Source organism: Drosophila mauritiana, chromosome X, assembly GCF_004382145.1.
Source record: "Drosophila mauritiana strain mau12 chromosome X, ASM438214v1, whole genome shotgun sequence".
Taxonomy (NCBI): Eukaryota; Metazoa; Arthropoda; class Insecta; order Diptera; family Drosophilidae; genus Drosophila; species Drosophila mauritiana.
Window position 1 is genome coordinate 15,930,815 of NC_046672.1, and position 21,669 is coordinate 15,952,483.

At 37.1% G+C, this 21,669-nt stretch overlaps 3 protein-coding genes across 8 annotated transcripts; 1 reads left to right on the forward strand and 2 right to left on the reverse strand.

Moving 5' to 3' along the window:
* Nucleotides 1–64: 64 nt before the first annotated feature.
* On the reverse strand, nt 65–3,205 carry LOC117147984 (protein NipSnap). Of its 2 annotated transcripts, none has more exons than XM_033315135.1 (6): nt 3,095–3,205; nt 2,718–2,832; nt 1,382–1,561; nt 880–1,173; nt 677–819; nt 65–506 (listed from the first exon to the last, which is right to left on the reverse strand). In XM_033315135.1, exons 2-6 carry the CDS (start codon nt 2,771–2,773, stop codon nt 358–360), a joined length of 822 nt encoding a protein of 273 aa, XP_033171026.1. In that variant the 5' UTR covers nt 2,774–2,832; nt 3,095–3,205; the 3' UTR covers nt 65–357. The 2 variants fall into 2 exon arrangements, with proteins under 2 accessions (XP_033171026.1, XP_033171027.1); XM_033315136.1 differs by having other exon boundaries at nt 2,718–2,791; nt 3,095–3,204.
* A 4,358-nt stretch (nt 3,206–7,563) lies between these two features.
* On the reverse strand, nt 7,564–21,301 carry LOC117147371 (protein Tob2). 3 transcript variants are annotated; one of them, XM_033314238.1, is made up of 6 exons: nt 20,949–21,301; nt 12,426–12,764; nt 11,842–12,363; nt 11,591–11,767; nt 10,653–11,131; nt 7,564–10,560 (listed from the first exon to the last, which is right to left on the reverse strand). In XM_033314238.1, exons 3-6 carry the CDS (start codon nt 11,992–11,994, stop codon nt 9,672–9,674), a joined length of 1,698 nt encoding a protein of 565 aa, XP_033170129.1. In that variant the 5' UTR covers nt 11,995–12,363; nt 12,426–12,764; nt 20,949–21,301; the 3' UTR covers nt 7,564–9,671. The 3 variants fall into 3 exon arrangements, with proteins under 3 accessions (XP_033170129.1, XP_033170131.1, XP_033170128.1); XM_033314240.1 differs by having other exon boundaries at nt 7,564–10,557; nt 11,842–12,764; XM_033314237.1 differs by having other exon boundaries at nt 11,842–12,764.
* LOC117147369 lies at nt 13,068–15,508 on the forward strand. Of its 3 annotated transcripts, XM_033314234.1 has the most exons (9): nt 13,068–13,268; nt 13,327–13,431; nt 13,491–13,634; nt 13,696–13,807; nt 13,861–13,994; nt 14,050–14,190; nt 14,254–14,436; nt 14,492–14,965; nt 15,058–15,508. In XM_033314234.1, the coding sequence occupies exons 1-9, from the start codon at nt 13,068–13,070 to the stop codon at nt 15,430–15,432; spliced, it is 1,869 nt and encodes a 622-aa protein (XP_033170125.1). In that variant the 3' UTR covers nt 15,433–15,508. The 3 variants fall into 3 exon arrangements, with proteins under 3 accessions (XP_033170125.1, XP_033170126.1, XP_033170127.1); XM_033314235.1 differs by lacking the exon at nt 13,068–13,268 and having other exon boundaries at nt 13,353–13,431; nt 13,486–13,634; nt 15,058–15,432; XM_033314236.1 differs by lacking the exons at nt 13,068–13,268; nt 13,327–13,431; nt 13,491–13,634 and having other exon boundaries at nt 13,700–13,807; nt 13,865–13,994; nt 15,058–15,432.
* Nucleotides 21,302–21,669: the final 368 nt, after the last annotated feature.

Below are 21,669 nucleotides of genomic sequence, written 5' to 3' on the forward strand. Positions count from 1 at the left end.
GTGGTTCTGCATTTTATTAGAGGTGTTTTAAGTAATATCCAATACAATTTTAAAAACAACCTTATAACAGTTTCATAATTGCTTTATTTTATAAAAACAAAATTGGCTTTGTTAAATTCAAAGGTCGTAGGCGATACACACATAGAGGTTCGTAAAAATGTTGGATAGAAATTTCCACTTTGACCTTAATTATACTTAAAAAAAAAAATTAAATGATTGCAGCTGACATTATTTACAATAACTATTCAACAGGAAAATAGGCGAAGTTGCGTTTTCGGTGTTTTCACAGCTAATTTGTTCAATCGTCGATGAACTTCAATTTCTCAGATCGCTAGAAAGTGCAACACCCAGTGCTAATTATTGTGAGGGCGAGAACTCAGTGGGCGCCAGGACACGGCAGTGCATCTCGCGGATTAATGGCACCGTGTAGGCCACACACTCATCCCATCCGGGGGATCGCCAGGCTGCTTCACGGGTCTCCTTACGGTCTTGCAGAGATTTGTAACCTATTTTCAAAAGAAGAGCAAATATTAATGTTTGCATTACAGCTCATGTAGCTTTTGTGAACAGAGAAGTATGGCTTCAAAAATTGCTAGTGGCTTAAAATATCCTTTAAACTTCTCTAAAAGTATACCTTTGGCAAGTTTTCGATTTTTTAAATTATACTATCACTTACACCAAATGTGATGGACATTGTACAGTCTTCCGATCTGCGAGAAGAATCCGGCGAATGCTTCGTTGTTGTGCTTGCGATAGTTGATGGCGCGGGCCCAGTTGTTTCCCCACTCAATCATGGTGCCAGGGGTCAGTCGGTATGAGCTGAGACAATTAGGTTAATTAGCTATGCCATTTTTGAATTAAAAATACTCTGCAACATACCGCATTTCGTAAATGTTCTTGCCGGTACGACTGGCAATTTGCGGCCAGTAGCTGAATGCCAACAGATATTGCAGATGACGGGAGCGCAAGAACTTGGAACGCTCCTGCATCAAGCTAAGATACTCGGGATCGTTCCAAAGGTCTTCTTTGGCCTGATCTATCTTCTCGAAGCCTCCTGTGTACTTCCACAGGTGCAGGCACTGATCCATGTCGCCCACCTGAACCGTCCATGATGCCACCAATTCGCAGGAAAGGTTTGCCTTCTTCTCGTTGATCAAAGCGACAGTAGTTTTGCTGTAAAAGGTAAGGGTACGTTTAATAATCTATTCTACTTTCGGGAGGGGTCATAACTTATGGGATTTGAAACCACATGGAAAGGTGTTTGAAAGTATGCTATCGAAAATGGACAACGTTTTCAATGCTTATTTCTTAGATTTGAGCACTATGCATCTATTTAGTTCTTTTATGCATCTTTTAAGGTCGTTTAATTTCAGTCACTTACTAGTTAGTTAAGTAGCTGCCCATGGAATCGGGCCTGACGTTGTGGGTATGAAGGGCATATATGATTTCCTTATCGCTGAGCATGCGACTGTGCGACTCCTTGGTTGGTTCTATTTTCCGAACGAGCAGTTTTGAGAACCATGATTCTGAATCGTTGCAGCTCGGAGTGGTGGACAGAGAGCTAAAAGTATCAATAATGGGTAATTTAAATAATAAGCAATTACAAAAAATTAATTGTATTCTGTATAAGGTAAGATACATATTTTGGTAAATTCAATAAATACTTTTAAATGGTACGTTCTGAATCCAAACTCTTTAGATAACGTTTTTAATAAGTGTATCTTTCAGATCGAAGATATAATATTCAATTTGTGGAAGGCCACTTATCAATATTAGCTCAAAGTAGGCCAATTCAATTGGACCGTAGGCGAAAAAAAGATAAATAAAAAGAACGCTATTTCCTTTACACTGAACTAACAAATTGAAAAAGCTACCCCTGCGTATTATTAACTTTTTTCGAATTTTCCAGAGGCAAATGTATTTATAACTTAAAACTACAAAATGCATATATAGTAGCACATTTCATATATGAAGGGTAACCAAAATTCGCACCACAGTGTTTATTTTGTTTTTGCATACGTTTTTGCTTTGCTGACGTCGCAACGGCATTTTGATTTATGTATGGATGTATATGTACGAAATTGGAACCAAACATACATATTAACGTGTAGGAGTGTGAATGCCAGTGCTGGAAAGGGTACGCGATTTGTGTACCTACAAGGACGGTACCTGGTAGGTATTCCTAATGATAACTATGTCGGCTAGGAAAAATAGTAAGCAATATCTACTCTGCACATATTTAGGGGTAATTTAATAGCATAAGTTTGAGGAATTTTTGAAATAAATAAGAATAATAAATTTAATCTAAAATACTTAATATGACTAGTATGTTGAAATAATTTATGTTAATAAAAATGAACACCTAAGCAGGAGGAAAGTTAAATATAAATACCATTAAAAACTTTTTAGGTTTCATTATTTTAATTTTTATTTATTTTTTTATATATAAATAATACGAATTAATTTTGATATTTCAATCTAAAAAAATTTGAATATACACGTATGTATTCATTATTTATATTTTATTTTTTATATATATTTGTATTATTTTTTATTCCAGTGTATGTTAATCTGGGCAATTTAAAAGTGCCACAAGCTGATATCCAGGTACAGGTACCTGTGGCTATTCGGCAACACTGATCAAATATGTACATGGACACAGCTGTGGCCAATTTTTGTGTTCATTTTTTATAGTATATGCATGTTGTTTTTCTTACCGGACAGCGTTGTTGTTGCTTTTGCCGACGGCCAATAGATTACGTAGCTTAAGCATTTTCGATTTATGTAGGATCTGGCGAGTATATATGTATATAGAGCGATATGGGGTGAAAACTGGAAAATAAAATCAGTAACTGTTATCATCCCGATTTGCCATCTCTCCCACTGCAATGTGTGTACATTATGTGTACTTTAGTCAAGGTGAAGTCAGAGTCATTTTAACAAGTGCGCCGGTACATGGTCTTTGGTAGCATTGATAATAGAGAATGTAGAGCGTTCTCTCGTTTCAACTCTGTCCGATGTCCCCCACCCGCTTTAAATTCAGCAATTATTTTGGAAAAATAATAAATAGTTCTCTTTCCACACTAGCACTCACTTTATAGTTATTTGCGGGAGTGTTACAAACTAAAATAATATTTAAATGAAATGTTAACGTTAAAAGAAAACAAAATAATATGCAGTAGAGCTGGCTTAACCACTGACCGATTCTATCGATATATCGCGTCCATGCGCTTTGCTATCGATATGGACCTAAGAGCTAACAAAGTAGTCGTCTTTTCGATTGCATGCTATACCGATAAGCTGTCTGAGTTTTTTGCGGTCACTCTGGATTAATTACGTTACATTTCAAATTTGTGGCTTAAAAAATAATAATAAAGTAAATTTAAAAGCTGACTTTGAATTTCATAGTTTAGAAAGCGAATATTTGACTCTCTTTCTTATTCTTGGACCACTCTTTTTCTTGGCCGCTCTCAAGCTCAAGTCCGATTTGGAAGCTCCTGTTTTCGATCAGTTCGTTTTCTTCCTTCGCGAGCATCGGTAAAAGGAAAAATGGCGGCTTCGCGTGCCAAAATGAATTAAATCAATTTTAATGTTTTTCGGTATTAAAAAGTACTGGAAGTTAGTTAAAACTATAAGTAATAAGTGATCGCACACTCGTAAACGTATTTTAACTCAATACTTTTCCTTAAACGATTTAATTTTGTGTTTTTCATTACGGATTTATGAATTTGATTTTACACGCACACACGTTTGTGCGGAGAAGTACTTACATATGTGTGTGTGCGTAAGTGAGAAGCTCGGCTTGATATGCGTTTCAAATTTGAGCGCTGTTATATAGTTCATATTTAAAATACTTGTTTATTTATTTAAAACTGCACACTGGTAAACGAGTAACTTTTCGTTAGACGATTTCATTTTGTGTTTTACATTACGGATCTTTGAATTTGATTTTACACGCACACACGCTTATGCGGAAAAGTACATACATACATATGTGTGCGTACGTAAGTGAGCAGCCCGGTTTAATTGCCTTTTAAATTTGAGCGCGGTTATATAGAGTTCATATTTATAATGCCTGCTTATTTATTTAAAACAGACAACTTTTGTATGGTTAGTACCTTTTGCGAATGTACATATATAACATGCGATAAATTAATAGAAATAAAATACACCTGAAAAAGAGGACCAAAAAAAGAAAATGGCGAAAACGAAAAATTGACTCTTATTTGTGTGCTGCTTTACTTCTCCGCCCTTTATACCGTTTTCTTTATTTCCATTTCGTTTTCTACCTTCGCCGGCGGTTAAAACGGTTAAATTTTGTGTTTTCATACACTCGGGCGTGCAAATATACATACCTGTGTTAAAAGTGAAATTAAAAATAGCATTTCTCCAAATATCGGCCAAAGGAAAGAAATATAATGAAATAATAAATTCTAGCAAGAATCTAAAAAATATATAACCATAAAGCGGAGGTAAGTACAAGTTATTTTTATTTAAATTCATACCTGTTAATTTATGATTCCTGAAATTGAAATATATAACGTATACGTAAACGGGGATAAAAAGTAATCCAAATCTAGAAACTATTTCAATAATTTAAAATCACGACGAGTACGCAGTGAAAATCAAAATCCGTGCCTAGGAAGGGTAAAATGTATTCATTTATTTATTTACATAGGTAAGGTAAAAAGTACTCTACTAATTTACCTTGGTACGTACCCGTAGGTACAGTTTTTGAGCTTTTATTTTGCCGTGAGTACTAATCTTGTAAAAGGACATCTGTTCTCAGAATACTGAATAAGTATGCAACAGTGCGGAGAAAACATCAAACTCTTTTTTTTTGTTTTTTTTTTGCTTTTTGAACAATATCCAATTGTTTAAGTCGGTGATCGAAGCAGATCACTGTTATTGGGTTTGTTTTTATAAACAATGCGTTTTAATTATACGATAATCTTTATTCTACTAAAGGTAATACGAAAAATACTCATATGGAAGTTATATTTGTTACTATACATAGTACATACATTTTATATTATTAACCTCTATGTTTATTTTCACACACGTAAGGGGTTTTAAATTGATTGAATATTTCGGTACTAAGAATAGATATACATACACGATTATTGTGTGCTAATGAGGTCACACATATACATTATTTTGTTATTGTTTTGCATGTATGTACATCGTTATTGTAATCACTGATATGCATTAATTTAATTACTTTCTCTTTCGGATTTTTCTGTTCAACGAAAGCCATATATGTACATACATATATCAATCGGTACCAAAATCTATTCGAGTTGAAGTTTAAAACATAATACGTACATATGCAGCGAATGTATGTATGTATGACTTCTCAGCCTTTAATTATAATTTTCCCGTTGTTCTTTTTTTTCAATATACATACATATAAACATATGCCTTGTTTAACAGAAGAGAACAGTAGAACTCAGATCACATAAAAGTTCATATCCATTTTTGGTGTTTAGTTGGGAATATACCATATGTAAAATCTAGACACACATGAGAAAATATCTTTTATCATATAAACTTTTTTAAGCCCGATAACGTGGAAAGAATATAACACTTATGATAGAAAGTACAGTTGCTTATACGTTGATACTTTTTCAGTTGTATTATGATATACTTATGGCATATATCATATATTTCATAATATACTATTTGTATTTCCGCTAACATCCAGAGCTGTGACCACTAACCAATTTTCGGAAATTCTATTCAAGAGTCTGGCTGGTAATGCACATTTAGATTTATGTTGGAAATCGCGTATCAATAAAACAAGTTACCTAAAAAAATATATAAAAGTTACATTCGTAAATGAGTTTTCATCTAACTACCTATCAAAATATCTGTACTTATGAACCTTATCGAAGATAAGTGGGCTTATATATAGTTGATTTTCCTATTTTTCTTTTTTTTTTTGTTACTTTGCATTGCGTGAGAGATTTCTCTTCGTACATTTACATACATATAGAAACATATCTGAGGTATAAAAAGCTGTATTATATCTAATTTTTTGGTTGTCCTCCTTGTAGCTAAATACATATACCAATGTCGCACTTTACTTTAGTTAGTGAGTTGTTTCTACATCTGGCTTGATCTCTTGATTTTTTGTTTACTTCTTGAAGTGTGTATTAAAATGTTGCTTGGTGTGGATTTTATTCATTTCATATTGTAAAATATGTTTTGGTTTGGTTGGTTTCTTTTCTTGTTTTCGCTTTTGTATATTTGTGTGTCTACCATAATGGTTCATTATTTGCTTATTAGATCGGTCGGATACAATTTCATCTCGATCGAGTTAAAATTTTAAGTTGGTGGACATTGATGATTAGGCGGATACTTTATCTAAATTTCCCCATCTATATACATATACATATGAATATTTTGCCATTTCTACAGCGGTTTTTCACATCTCTGTATCGCGTTCCTTATCTGTGCCTTACATTGTTATCACAATCACAATAGAATAGTTTTTATAAGCCAGCCATCCCGTATTCTCGCCCAATACTCTTCATTTCCAATTTCATATCCATATCTATAACCATATCCATTCCATATCGCTCTACGATTCAGATTCAGGTAAGGATAGATTGGCAGATTGCATACATTTTGGGGCTTTTACTTGTGCCATATTCTTTCTTATAGAGAATGGCATGTGAGACAATTTCTAACACTATGAATATTTGTTCTATACTTGGTTTCATTCAGAGACATACCATTCTGAGACATACAAAAAATACATTGAGAATCCGTTGAGTTGAACCATTTAGAGGCATTCATATGTATACATGTATACGAATATATGTATATATATGTATATACTCATCATATATATAAAAGTACAAAATTTTGTGTTTTTTTTATTTTCTTTTTTCCTTTTCTGTTGAATGTTTCTGGTTTAATTCAAATACACTCTAATACGTCTAAGAAAAAATCGTGCCTAATTCTTAATGTGTGCAAGTGTCAAATGGTGTATGTATGTATGTTTGTTTGTAAGTATGTTTGTTTGTCTGTAGGTACTTATGCGCTACTATGATCAGAATACAAAAGCTATAGACCCAATGCAATCTATAATTCGCACCTCTTAGTTTGAAGTGCGAGTGATATAGCATTTAGTGGGGTATTTTGGTTTGGCTTGGCTTTGATTTGACTCTTGTTCGTGGTCACAGTAGCTATAATTAGAAGCTTCGTTAAGGTACTTAAATGTTTCATTAAATTTCTGTTTTCAGTGGTAGGTTTAGATACACACATCAGTGGGATGTGTAGGTACATATTCGAATATATTCTCCAAAAAGCTGAAAATCCTCTTCGCTTTTGTTTAATCTTCCACTTTGTGTTTGCTTTTTCGACTAGGCAATTAATTAAAACAAAATCAAAACAATCACACAAATTACAAATGTTCCTTAACAAGATAACTAGAGAATGAATTCAGTTGCTTACTCAATTGTTTTGTTGTTTATCCCTTCTTCTCTTTCACTTCCATGTCTTAAAAGTATTTTCATACCTTTGGATTTACTATATATAACAACATATACCGAGAAGTGAAATAATACATTTAATGACATATTTACATTAACATTTCGTGTTTCATTTGGAACTTAATAAAGATCAACTTAAATCGTCTTTTGGTTTTTTGCTTTTTATTTTCCCGTTTAATTAAAGTAAGTATTCATATAGAGCAAGGTATTTTCACATAGGCCCATATAAAAAGTATAAAATTTTTTACTGTACTCGATTTATAAAAATTACAAATGTTCATATAAAAATAGATATATATATACAAAAAAATACGAAGTCAAATGGTAATACATACAATTTAACATACAACAAAAATATAAATGTTTTTTTTGTTTTATCATTTGTTCAGGTGTTTTTTATATGTAAAAGCTTCCATAGCTTGAATAACTTGTATTTGGGGGTAAAAAAGTTTAGCAGTGACCCGACGACCTTGGCACTATCAATAAAATCATACGATATCCTATTATAGTACATTCTATCTGGCATAGGATTTTATTTCGATGAAGTCGAATGATTAAAAGGGTTAGGGCAAAACAACATTTAGTTTATAAGAAAACAATTAGAGATTTTTGCATCGGAAAAATATATAATGTAGAAGATGCTCGAGTTCATTTTTCTACGGTTTCTTAGAAAGTTTTTTCGGGTGTTCAAAAAAAGGTCCTTTTTCCTAATCCTTGAATTTTCGAAATATTGTGTTTAGTTAATATAACTAAGAAAGTTTCAAAGGAGTTTTTGTTATATCTAATGGTTTGAGCAATATGTGGGTTGTATGCTTTCAATTGCAACCAAAAAGTTGTCTAACAAATTCAAATTAATATAAATTTAAGCAAAAGCTTACTCACCAGAACGATACCTGTACTAATTTTTACGAAATCTTTCATTTGTAGTATGAAAATGTATAGATTTGTGTGTATATTTCGTATAGTTTTGAAACTGAATACATTTCGTTAACTATTTTGCAAGCTAGCTGCAGATATATACAAAACTAGAATAAAATTGTAGAAAAATACAAAGAATGGGAAGAAGGACTTTTACTCCAGAAAAACTTTCCTCACAGGTCAGGATGCTCAGGGTTTGCAAGTTGCACCTCTATTTATAATCAACAATGTTGACTTTTATCGATAAACATATATACATGTTGTTTTTCGATTTAGCAACTTGATCTACAAAAATGATCTTATTCTAGTTTACAACTAATTAAAAACTTAATGTAAAAGTTGATCCTAAGTTGGATAATTAAACATATTTTTATATATACGTTCATATGCATAACAAGTAAAAACAATTAGTTGAGACATTTATATATGTTCTCTTTACATTTATTTATGCTTGTGGTATTATTTATTGTTGCTTATTGGTTTGCTTCGGTAAATCTTCATTATTTGTTTGTGTGTTTTTGATTAGAGTGTATCATTCGTACATGCCTATGGCTACACTCAATACTTTGAGTTAAATTTTCTATGCATGCGCTTGATACCAGAAGGAAACTTCACTTTGCGATTTACACCGGATTTGGTAACAAAATAAATATTATTAGTGGCTGATATATATATGTATATACAACTCGTACATATCTACATTAATGGGCCTCACACACACATGGTACTTATTGGCCCTATCCATATATATATATATGCATCTGTATATACATCTGCATACAGCTTCTCGCACATATGCATGTACATCTGGTGGTTATGTGCCTTCCTTGTGTGCCAGATCGTGGGCGTGTCAACATCGTATCGAATCTTTCCTCCGCAGATATGCATCCAACCAACTTGCTCGCATCCGCAAGAACATTATTACATAACTTTCCAAGACGGCAAATAATGTTTGTCCTTGAATTTTAATGTTATCTTTCCTCATAAAAACTTGCCTATAATGGTAACGATGATATCTACATCAACCACTCCACCAAGTAGCTCGTTTACTTTGCTTTGGTTCCTATCGGGAAAGTTACACGAAATCTGAAAACTGCATAACAATTCGTATTGCTCATTGAGTTGTGACCAGTAAGACAGAAATGCAATCCATAAATAACCATGCCACGAATGAAATATTCCTTTTTTTTGTTGGTATTTTTCTATGTATAACTATGGTGGATTCTCTTTGCGGTGATTGACTTCGAGGAAACTCTAGTTGGCAACCAATAGTTGCTGATACGATGATCCGGTGCCATAGAAGGCGCTTATGCCATCGATCAGTTTAGTATTGCTGTTGGAATTGTTACCGTTGTTTCCGTTCGCATTGGCGTTTGCATTTCCGTTTCCGTTTCCCGATGAGGAGGACGGCTGTTCCACTTGTTGAGTTGGATGGCTACTACTGCTGCTGGTGGAATTGGAAGGAGGACTGGTGGCTTTTCCTACATTTATGGCTGCCACGGTGGGTGTACTTAGAGGACTGTTCTCCGCCGATGAGTCCCCGGCAATGGTAACGGCCACAGCAGCAGCTGCTGCAGATGACGATGATGATGAATCCTCGAGCACAACACTGCCGCAATCCACATTGAGGCCAAAGCAGCTTTCGCTACTATTTGGACGATCCATTCCGCCGCGATTCTGTTGCTGCGGATGCTGTTGGGTGTTGTTGGCATGGCCACTGCCATAGTAGCACGGCTCCAGATAAGTACTATACTTGTTGGCGCCAACACTTCCGACTGCGGCGACTGCAGCACCAGCAGTTCCGCTCACGTACAGACCCATGCTACTAACATCCGCAGAGAAGTGCGACTCAAAGAGGCAGCGTGGAGTGCCATACTGTGGATACATATTGATCGCCATGTTTGGATAGTAATACGAATCGGCCGATGATCCCGATACCGGCTGATTCTGATTTCCGGCCAGCGATAGGGGATTCGGCGACAGGGAACGGGCAGGCGAGACGGCGTCCAGGCCGCCATATGCTGCCGATACCGATGATCCTGCGGACGGGACAACTGCATGGCCATGATGCATCTGCTGCTGCATTGCACGCTGTTTGATGTAGTTGGAGAACTCAGTGGGCGACATGCGATAGGCGCTGCTGCTGAAGTGTAGAGAAAGCAGACAGAAATATGTTATTATTGCATTTATGTTGAATTTGTTGTAAGATCATGATATCGTTCTGAGAGTATTTACCTGTTTGTGCGCTTGGAGCTGGTCTTCAGCTTGGTGCTGCCGAATTTAGTCTGCGCAAAGGTGGCCGTGGTGAATGTTAATGGCGCCTGGGCGCCGCGCTGCATGAATGCCGCTGCAGCTGCATTGGCGGTGGCTCCGTTTCCGGGAACGGGACCTGGAGCGGCACTTGGACCGGGTGCATGATTGGATCCTGATCTAGAAGCAGAGCCCGTCCCAGATCCCGTTGCCGAAACGGAACTGCAGCTGCCAGAGATCGTACGGTTCGGACTGCCCTTGTACGTGGGCGAACTGGACGCGGCCGAGTGCGGCGAGGATCCTGCTTGGTGATGCCCCTTGGGACTCAGGCTCATATTGTTCATAGTGGTGTTAACGGCGTCGATGGGTCGGAAGCACTGCGCCTCCGGGTTGAACATTTTGGTGACTTCGCGATCTGCAGAGTGACTGTCCTCATGATTTTCATTGTTCTCCGTGTAAAGAATCTGATGATTAGAGAATGGGTATTACTTCAGAACGTTTACATCCTAAAATATTATACATCAAATAAATATTATAATAAATACTGTTATTGAGTTGTAACACCTTAACGCTGACTAAACGCCGCATTTGATAAGCATTGTATAACAAAGACAATCGGACATTCTAGCAAACACAAGTATTGCTATTTCGGTCTATTCAGACAGCATAGCGATGTTCTCGCTCATTTTAAAGCCAATGAAAGGCATTAACAAATTCAGAAACTACAATATAACTTTGGAAAATTACACTCAGTGGAGGAATAATTCTAATACATATCAAGATATTTGCTTGAATATGGAAGGTTTTATTATTGTCATAGGAAGAATACGACCAAAAGATCATATCAGTTTTGAATTGCTTAGCAGAGTGGTAATCTTGAAATGTATGCAGATTTTGTTGGTTGAAATGCTAGAAATGTTTACCTTTACCGCTCCTTTTTCACCAATGCGGAAAGAGACCTCCCCAGGATCTATCCACACGGAAAGTTCGCTTGGTAAGTTTTCTAGGATATCGCCGATTGGGACCCCACTTTCCCTAGCCGCCCTTTCCAAAACCGAGTCAATGGGATCCCCGGTCTTCAAGCAGCGATAGGCAGATCCCTATATAGTAAAAGTAAATATAAAATATTATATATTAGAATATGTATCATACATTGCAGGGATGATCCACTTACCTTAAAGGGTTTCTCTGGGTACCAGTGATCCTGGAACTTGTCGCGTAGGGCCTTCTCTAGCTCCTCGCCGAATATGTTTACACGTCTGCGCGGCAACTTGTTGTAGAGATAGGATATGACGAAGTTCAAGGCGACCTGGATTTCAATATGCATCTTGACCCTGCGGCCGAAACCTTCGGTATTCGTATTTCTTAACCCTTCTGACGTTCGTTTCACGGATTCCGGCTCGGAATCCGGTAAAATGTTAGCTGATCTGTATCCGGATCGCTGCCTGTTGTTGGGGAAGTGCAGTTTATGGCGATATCCTACTGATGAGGAGCGTTCAAAGACGGCTTATGTAGTTCATCAACACATTGACGGCAATTTGGAAAAGTGGGCTTTTGCGCCCTTTATGCGTTCGTTTTGTTTTGTTTTATTTTTTTTTTGGTTTTTTTCTTGTTTTTGTGGTTTAGGTTTCGTCTTTTACATGTATAATATAAATTGTTCTACTTGGTTTAAGGTTTTTGGTGGGGGGAGTTGTTTCTGTTTGGGTAGAGTTTTAGTGTTTCACTGTGTGGCGATTATCTGTAATTGTGGAAGTTTACCGAGTTGAGTGAGAGTCGTGTTTGCTTGTTATTCGAAAAGATGTGTTCCCTCCTGCCTGTTCAGTTGTCGTATTAAGCGTAGTTGCCTAGATCCTAAATATTTATGTCGTATTTACAAGGCATATCCGATTATTAAATTATGTACATTTGTGTGTATCTATGTGTCTTTATTCCTTGACGACTTTTATTTGGCCACGGTTTTTGGTTGTTTTTCCTCGTATTTGGTGGTGCATCTGTCGATTCTCTTTGATTTGGCAACCCGAGCACGCTTTCTTAAAACATTTCCATTAATCAGCGGAACGTTTGGGCTTGCACTTTAACCAAATGTCTGGACACCTTCTGAAAGATCGAAGAAGATGGTTAATTTAAATTGATATAAAATAGAACGCGCTGTAACTATATTGTTAAAATATGATTCAGTTTTCGAAGTGCATTGTTCCATATAATCATTCATAATTAATTTATTGAGTTGTGTGCAACTCAAACACAAAGACTGTGTAAAAAACAAACACACAATCCCAACCCAAGTCACCCACACCCATGTAGTCTATATACACACACCGGAAAAAAACAAAAAAACAATACATACTGCCAATAACAAACCACAAATAAATATATATATATAACACACAATAACACAAAATGGCGGCCAAGCGAAACCGCGATGCGGATATCGTCAAACATAAGTTGGACCTACGGGTGCGATTTAAAAAATTGGTTCGGGCTGTCATTATGAATCAGACTTGGCTTTCCGATGAAGAGGAGCAGGGCATCTCGATGAATGTGAAAAAGAACGTGGCATTGATGCGACAAAAACGAAAGCCCGGCATGTTGACCGTAGCGGTACGAATAACTTTAAGTAAACTGCTATTTATAATGCTAAAATTACGCAAAATCACAGGACAAGGCACTATTGCGTTCAAATCCCGCTTACAGGACGATTGAGGAACGAAAAAAGTTGTGCATATTAATAGCAGGACTCAATTGTTTCTCCAGAATTCCACCGGTAAGGGGAGAACTACGAAAATGTATATAATTCACCAAGGTATTCTATATCGAGCTTAGAAAATTAGAGCACGCATGGTGCCAGTCCTAAAGTTTATGTCCATCAATGAACCACGTGTGATAATCAAAAATGGTGATATGCCTATGACCGTCTATTTCATATTGAATGGTGAAGTCGAGATGAAAAAGAACACAAACAATAAGGTATGTTTCAACAACAAAGGGTTAACTAAATCTGCACAGATGTTGTCCCATTTATGGTTAGGCTATAAAACTAGAAGACGCCGTTGCGGAAGCTATTTTTGGTCCAGGAGATTGTTTCGGAGACGTAGAAATGGTTGAGGAATGCCCAAGAATGAACACATATCTAGCCCTGTGTAAGAACTGAATGTTAGTTATGTTTGAGAAGAGAACCAATCATTTTCTCTAGCTAGTTGTGAAGTTTTATCGATATACGATATCGATTATGAGCGCATCCTGAAGCCACATATGTTGAAACAGTGGAACGAAAAGAAGCTTGCACTAAAAGCATTTGATTATTTTGATTTTTTAACTCCGGATCAGGTTAGTCTAGTTCCACGAAATCGTATAATTCTTAACGTATTTCGTACATCGATAGATAATTCTAGCTTGCAAGTACTCGTACTTGGTTCAATATGAGCCCCTAGAGACCATTTATATGGGGGATAAGGACTCTTTGGGTTACGTGCGATTTGTTCTTAGTGGAGAGTGTGTAATTTTGCAGTGTTTAAGTATGAAGGTGAGTACAACATTGCAATTTAAACTGCTAGATACATACATTATTAATTACTTTTTCACCTAGGTCACCAACACCGAAGGAGAGGTTGACTACGAGCTAACCGAAATCAATAAGGATGACGGTCTTGAAATGTTTCAGTCTTGGAAAGACGTTACAAGTCGTAACTCGTTCCTAGACATACAGGACATTTTGGCCTCGTCCACCTCCTCTGAGGAAGTTGAAAGTGGCACAAAGAAGAAACAAGCGGTACCTAGCACTTCGTCAATGTCTTCATATCTCGTCACTAATGAACTTCGTATAGATGCGCAAAATGGGTCTAGCTGAAATTCAAAAGTTTTGTGGTCTCCGGACCTCTAACACACCGTCTCGAAAAAAATCAAAGCAGAGAAGAACCTTGTCTACGGCGGCACAAGCCAGAAAAACTCAATTAATACAGTCGCTGCGACGAGGAACTCCTTGGCTGCCAAGTGTAATACCTAATGATGACGATGACGATGACGACGACGACGACGGCCATATGGATGAAGATTATTTGGGCTATGCCGAAGATCTCTATGATGAAGTTGACACGGACGATAGCTCATATGATTCCAATTCCTCAAATTCCTCTGTCTCCATGGATCGTACCCTCGTGCAAGTGCAGCTTAAACCGCGCAGCGCAGACAGCAGCACTCCGTCCGAGAAGAAAGCATCCAGTTCATCGTCAGAAATATTTACGGCGAGTTCGGTGACCAATGAGAAGACTTTAGTAGACGAGAGTCCCAAACCAGTTAAGGTAGGTATTTAGTTTGGCATGTGTAAGTAATATTCCACGTAGATGATTTATCTTGAGCTCTGCATTATATTTACCTACTTTAACCTTTGCAGGAGCCCGTTGAGACTCATTTTATAGACGTAGGCTCGCTGACCTACGGTAGTGTTTTTGGACTGGGCGAAAAGATGGAGCATCGTGTGATAATGGCGCGCACTGTTGTTCAGTGCCTGCTCCTTCCGCGCTTTTGGCTCCTCGAAGAGGAGCAGAATCCGGGCAACATTTGGCACCGCCGTCGATTTTACTTCGAGTGCAACGTGCCGTCGCGTCAGGACTTGTTTACCAACTTTCTGAAGACCCGGCAATGGAACAAATTCCGTCACGACTACATTGAAAGCCTGCTAGATCGCGAGGAGAAGGGCAACATTACCAAGGAGGAAGATATACCAATTATGTGCCGCATCGTGGAGACTAGCGATGATGCTACATAATTGGGTGCAGAACGTAGGTTCTAGTCAAAATTCTCTGTTTCTTGATTGCTTTAACTTAATAAAGCTGACCTTTAAATTGTGTGTAATACAATAGAAACTCTTGGTTTTACTTTGGTTGGCACAACAATTATTGTAGAATTTATTTTACTCATTGTAGTAAGTTGTTTATCAATGCACTTTCTGCCACGGGCTTACCAGCCAATTTGTGTTCTTATAGTATGTGCATGCGCTCTTCCTACGTCATTCTAGGAATTTAGGTTAACTGTTTATCCGAGTCGGGAGCTCTGGCTCAAAACGGGACTGCCGAGTAGTCGGTGCCACTGCATTCGGGAATGAAACTGGAGCACAGCTGAGTGCTGGGCCGAAGTGGGACGAACACCCACTTAACGGTAACGCGCGCTATCGAGAGAGTGGGAGAGTAAGACCATGTTCTAAACGCTCTCCACGCTCTACGCAGCTGATCCGAGGACACACGAAGCGCATTTCTTGGCCTTCGGATGTGGAGCTGAGCCTTTTAATAGGAATTGAGAGAGAAAAACATTGGCGAAAGCAGATGATAAGCCGTGAAGCTATACACTGGAAAAAACGAGTGCAATTTGTGTGCTAACTTCGGCTTAGATTTCAAGTCTAACCTACATAAATCTTAATAGGTTTTCAATATTAATCCAAAAATAATCACGGCAGAGTTTGGTTATGTTACATTTGAAATGTTTGTCCTGAACATGAAATGTTATTGGATCCCAGCGTAGCATAATTTTATTTTGATTTTTAGTAGAAGAGAAAGCAATTTCTCCTTTCTTTCTCTGATTTTCACTCACTTTTCTCCGGAGTGAGTGGGTCCCAGTGCGCAGTAACATAACATACATACGTCACAGAGACCTCAGCCCGCCCACACACACATTTTTTAGCACCAGTGCAGTTGTGTTGATGCAGCGGGGTCATGCGTGCTTGTATGCGTATCTATTGCATGTACATAACCTGCTTTTTGCATTTTATAAACCAATTGAAGGCCACATGCTATGAAAGGCATAACCGTTACGAAGGTTTGACATTTGCCTTTAGCAGGTTATTTGTGATAATGGTGGATAATGGCTTTGCTAAACCAATAAATATTGGTTGATCTAAGTCTTAGTTCTAGGACAGATCAGGTAATTTTGTGCGATAGGCAAGTCGTGCGATGCGACAGAGCAAAGGTTAAAGGTCAAGGAGACTGCACCACCTAGGTATTTCCATTTGGAAACTCTAAAAAACGAAATGTTTATTGGGTGGTATTTTGCTAAGAGTAAGGATATAGATATCTATGTCAAAGGAGTATGTTCTAAATTTCATAGCATACTTAGAGGCATCTCTTAATTAGGTAGAGTTATCACTGCTTCGAATGAAGCGTCATTGTTTGTTTCATTTACTTAGAGTAACACAATTTATTATTAAATAGGAAGATTAACACTTTCTTCAAATACTTTACTTTAAAATCTTTTCAACGTCTCTATATTGACTTGCCTGTTGATGCGGACAGGCAACAAAATTTGAACTTTAAGGGGTAAACAACGGGTCCTTATTTTGAACACGGATCCAATTAAATTGGGTACTTTACAACTTTAGATATTCTTTGCGTTTTTCGAGATATTTAATCACTTTTCTTTAGCATATTTAATGCCCAAAGCAGGTGTTTTGAACTATATCACTAAAAACAAACTCCGTCGAGAGCCGAAGGCGCTGCTCCGTTGACATTTTAGCTTATAATTTCACAAATACATCCCCAAACTCGGATTCCTTACACATCCTTGCATATATTTTGTATATATAAACAATTCTATATATATATTTATATATTCACGTTGCTGTTGCTCGTTGTGACTGGAACGGGCAGAGAAAGTGAACTCTCTCAGCTGATGGCCTTTCTCTCACCCTCACCGAAAACGGTATCACAACGGTATCTCTATCTCTCACTTTTGACACTCTCCCTGAGCGAAAATGCACTCTTCAATGGACTGTGTGTGTGTGCGAGTGTATGTGTGTGTGTGGGTCGCTCTTCACAACATAAAATCAATAAAATCTGGGCCACCAGTTTTAAAGGTTGATTAAAATGACAAAAAGGCTCTTTGAATTCTTAAGCTTAAATACCATATAAGCAAACTACGACTTCTGACTATATAAATGCATATATATATATATGTTGTATATATGTATGTACATATATAAAATTACTTATTTCGTCGCCCGCAAAATCAAAACGATGAAGCCTCCAATTTCCACACAGCTACAGCAACAAATACTACGAACATTTAAAGACGTATTTTTCCGTGTCTTATGTACTGGCACAAAAGTGAATATAGGGCTTTTCAAGTTCACTTGGCTAACACACACACGCGCAGTGGGGAGTACATAGAATACTGTATTTGCTTACATAACTGTGCATTCAAATTGCATTCATATAGAAATCAAGGCAGTTCAACAATCAGATAAAACAGAGATTGGATTTAGGGAAAACCAAAACTTTAGAAGTATCTAGGATTTTAAAATCTTGCAGAAGGTTTCAAAATGTTGCTTGTTTTATTTTAAAACTTTCATCTAGTTGCATATTTTCTGCAGTTCTTCGCATATTTTTTGATATATAACAATTGTTAGAAGCATAAATTAGTAAAATTTGTAGAAGTAGAAATTGCATCTTAAACTTTTATTTTAAGTAGCACAAGTAGCACATTTTATTTTAAGTAGTTTTGTTTTCTATTTACACAGTACAATTCGTTTATGACTACGCTTTTGTCTTCAAATTAGCGAAATTGGAATCAATTAAGTTAAGCTTTCAATTTGCGTGTCTGCGCAATAGGTAACAAAGGGTATTTAAAGTACGACTATTTGCGAAAGGAAATTAGCTTGCTTGTTTGAAGATAATTAGACGAGGTTACACAAACGTTCATACAGCTGTATATTTAATAATCATCTGTTTTTCATTTAGATTCTGTACAGGTGGTTTCTCCAAGGAGAATATTTTGAGAGGCTGTGTTCGTTTTTGAACAGATGTCCATTTAAAGTAACTAAATGAATACATATGTACATAGAAATTAGCGTACTCTCCTTTAACTTGACCGTTTCTCTTGAATGTAATGGTAATTTTGGTAGGGTGTATGCTAATATTGTGCTCACAATCGTATTTCACATACATACAGTACATAAGTTGAATATTTCACAGTGTGTAAACAGTTTCTTGACATACTGTATGTGAGTACAAGTGAGTACTCTTCATTCGAAAACTCATTCCCCTAATTTGTTTTTTTTTTCCCCATTTGATTTGCATTCATATTTTGCATAGCAGAGTGTAATTAATGCCATTGAATTGATTACCACTGCAACTCAAGAGTCTGAAGTGCCCAATCTAAACGAAAATGTGACCCAGCGTTGGTTGTGCAAACACCAATCGAAGTAATTACCGGGCCCCATTACATAAAGCCTATGTAGATATGTACATATATAAAGATCTGGCTGGACTCAATGTTTACTGCGCGATGAATTCTATCGCACTAGATATGTATATTTTTATCGACAACAAACAATAGAGAAATGCTCTACGATTTTCAATACATTGCATAACCTGCTTTGGGGGAATTTCCTTGCAGCGTTTGGTGGTAAAATCACACTCACACGTTATATTGTGCATTCGAAACTTGTGGATTGTAGACATTGTGCAGTACTTCAATTTACAAGATCATCACAAATTATTTTTAGTTATTGCTTTGCAGCCAGCCTTCTTTCCCGCAGTTTTATCGAGCGTTGTGGAGCCAAGCGTTGCTCTAATTTTTCCCCGACTGGCGCAGGGGTATATTTTCAACAGCGAGAGGGAGAGAGGAAAAGAGAGATAGAGAGAGAGAACGAGGCAGAGACGAGACCCAGTGGGTGCACAACAAGAAAAAAAAAATAGAAAAATGAGAGACCCTGGTGCTCAAGACAACACAAAACAGCTGACCGAGAAACTGCGTATGAGTTTGTGTGCCTGAACTATTGGCATTTTCTCACTTCCTCTTTATTTTGTTGCTGTATTATTATTATTATTTTTTTTTTTTTATGTTCACCTATGCACTGCACTTGCCAAAATTTGAAGCATAACGCACCATAATCATATGAGGACACATAAACACAGTCAGCTGTTCGTACTTAGACGCAACAGCAAGATGTTGGGACATTTTACCTCACAACAGCAAACAACAAATAAAAAAAAATATTATTTAGGCACATGATTCTCGTTCGTTTATCTGAGCACACACGAAAATTGAAATGACAAATACACTGCCATGCCGGAATGTCTGTCTATACAATACACATTTGAGTGTGTACAGTACACAATATAATTTTTTTTTTTTTAATACTATTTTTTCCCTGTATGCATGAAAGTAGATACAATAAGCTTGCGACGAACACCGCGACAAAATGCCAAATGATGGTCTTCTGACGCGATAGTATTTGTCTGGCACAAGTTCGTTTTTTGGTTTGGTCGAAAATTAATTCATTTCATTCGTTCTTTGGCAGAAATGCAAAAGCAGCTGCAGTCGGTGGTCACTATGCTCTCAAACTTGCAACAATTGCTTTCGAATCATCGATGTTGTTTCAGATGAATAAAAAAAAAACAAAAGCTTGCGCAAATGAAATCGCACACATGCACTATTATAAAATTCGTCTTTTGTTGTGCAACACAACTATAGAAGACTGTGCAGAAAGTACAGTGGAACCTGTCTAGCACGAACATTTTCAGAGATGTCAATGTTGTATATAGTGTGACGAAATTTTTATTACACTGAGCATTAGGTATCGACATGTGTTCTGAATTGTGAAATGGTCTGTACTTTCGAGCTAAATAATACGTACTGTATTTGGAGCTTGCTAACGCAAATATCAGCTGTCAGCTATAGCTTTTAAGCACGAATTACGACAACAAATTGAGATATGCTAGATTAAGGTTGATCAAACTTCATAACAAATCAATATCCACATATAGTATTTAATAATCTGAGCTCAAGCTAACTAAAGTACCCTACTGTAAAAGCTTTGGGTATTCAAATCTTGTGCACCCTTCGTTAGCTCTTTCACCTTTTGAGCTATGAAAGTTTGAATGCATAGGAAGGGAAGGGTAGTTATAGTTCGTTCCCTGGAGTCGGGCTCTCTACCCAAAATTAGTGAAGAACAGCTGTCCCTTTCGGCGCTGAAAAGCCTAGTGCTCTAGTGAGCGCCATAGCGACAACAAAACAAGAAGTATGAAAACAGCCGAGCGAAAGTGAGAGAAGCGATGCTCCATCTCCTTTTTTTTGTTTTTTTTTTTTTGTTTCTTTTTTTTTTTTCTATCACAATTATTGTTATTGTATTTTCTGTGGGGGCTAGATAGATGTATGTGTAGTGGGGGATAGTTCGCTGCTTTCTCAATTTTTGCACAGCACACACACAAGTACACAAATATATTGCATTATTTTTCTTTCGAACAAAATAGATAAAAAATTGTATTTAAGCATTTATTTTTTTTTAAGTACCGGTGCAGTTTGCTGATGGTTATTTCGTGTTTCCGGTTTACTGTAGTTTTTGGTTGTTTCCTCCTGGTGGTCGTTGTGTTAAACGAAGGATTTAGCGAGTTATGTATAAAATACCCCAGTTGTACCAACTAGTATGCTATTGTTTTATTTTTGCGTGGGTATATGTGCTCGGATGTCTATTTATTATTTTCTTGTTTAATGTGGTTTTATTGGGATTTTGATGGTTTTTGTTTTGTATTTCTTGTTGTATTCTATTTTCCTATTTTGTTGTTGTTGTGAAATGTCTCTGCCCGTTACTTAATTGTAGCACACGCCACTTAGCAAGGGCCGAGCGAAGCGTCCGTAGTTCTTGAAATCGGTTTAGTAACTGAGACTGAATTGACGCGCGAACGGGCCTCAGTGAACCAACAACAAACAAGTGCACACGCACACTTCGGCACCAGCACCCCCACCACTACCACCGTCATGGTGTTATTCGGCACTACGCACGAATCACTCACGAAGCTAAATGTTCTAAACTCGGTTCGGCTTCTCTCTTCCTCTCTCTCTCTGTCTCTCTCTGTCTGGTACTTGCACCCACGGTTGTCAATTTAGCTTTTTTCCCGTCTATGTTGGATTGTTTAAAATAAAATAAATAATAAAGCGGGTACCGGTAATTCTAACTGACCAGAAGCCCGCGGCAATCATAAATTGTTTTATACCAGTTTTTTTTATTTATTTA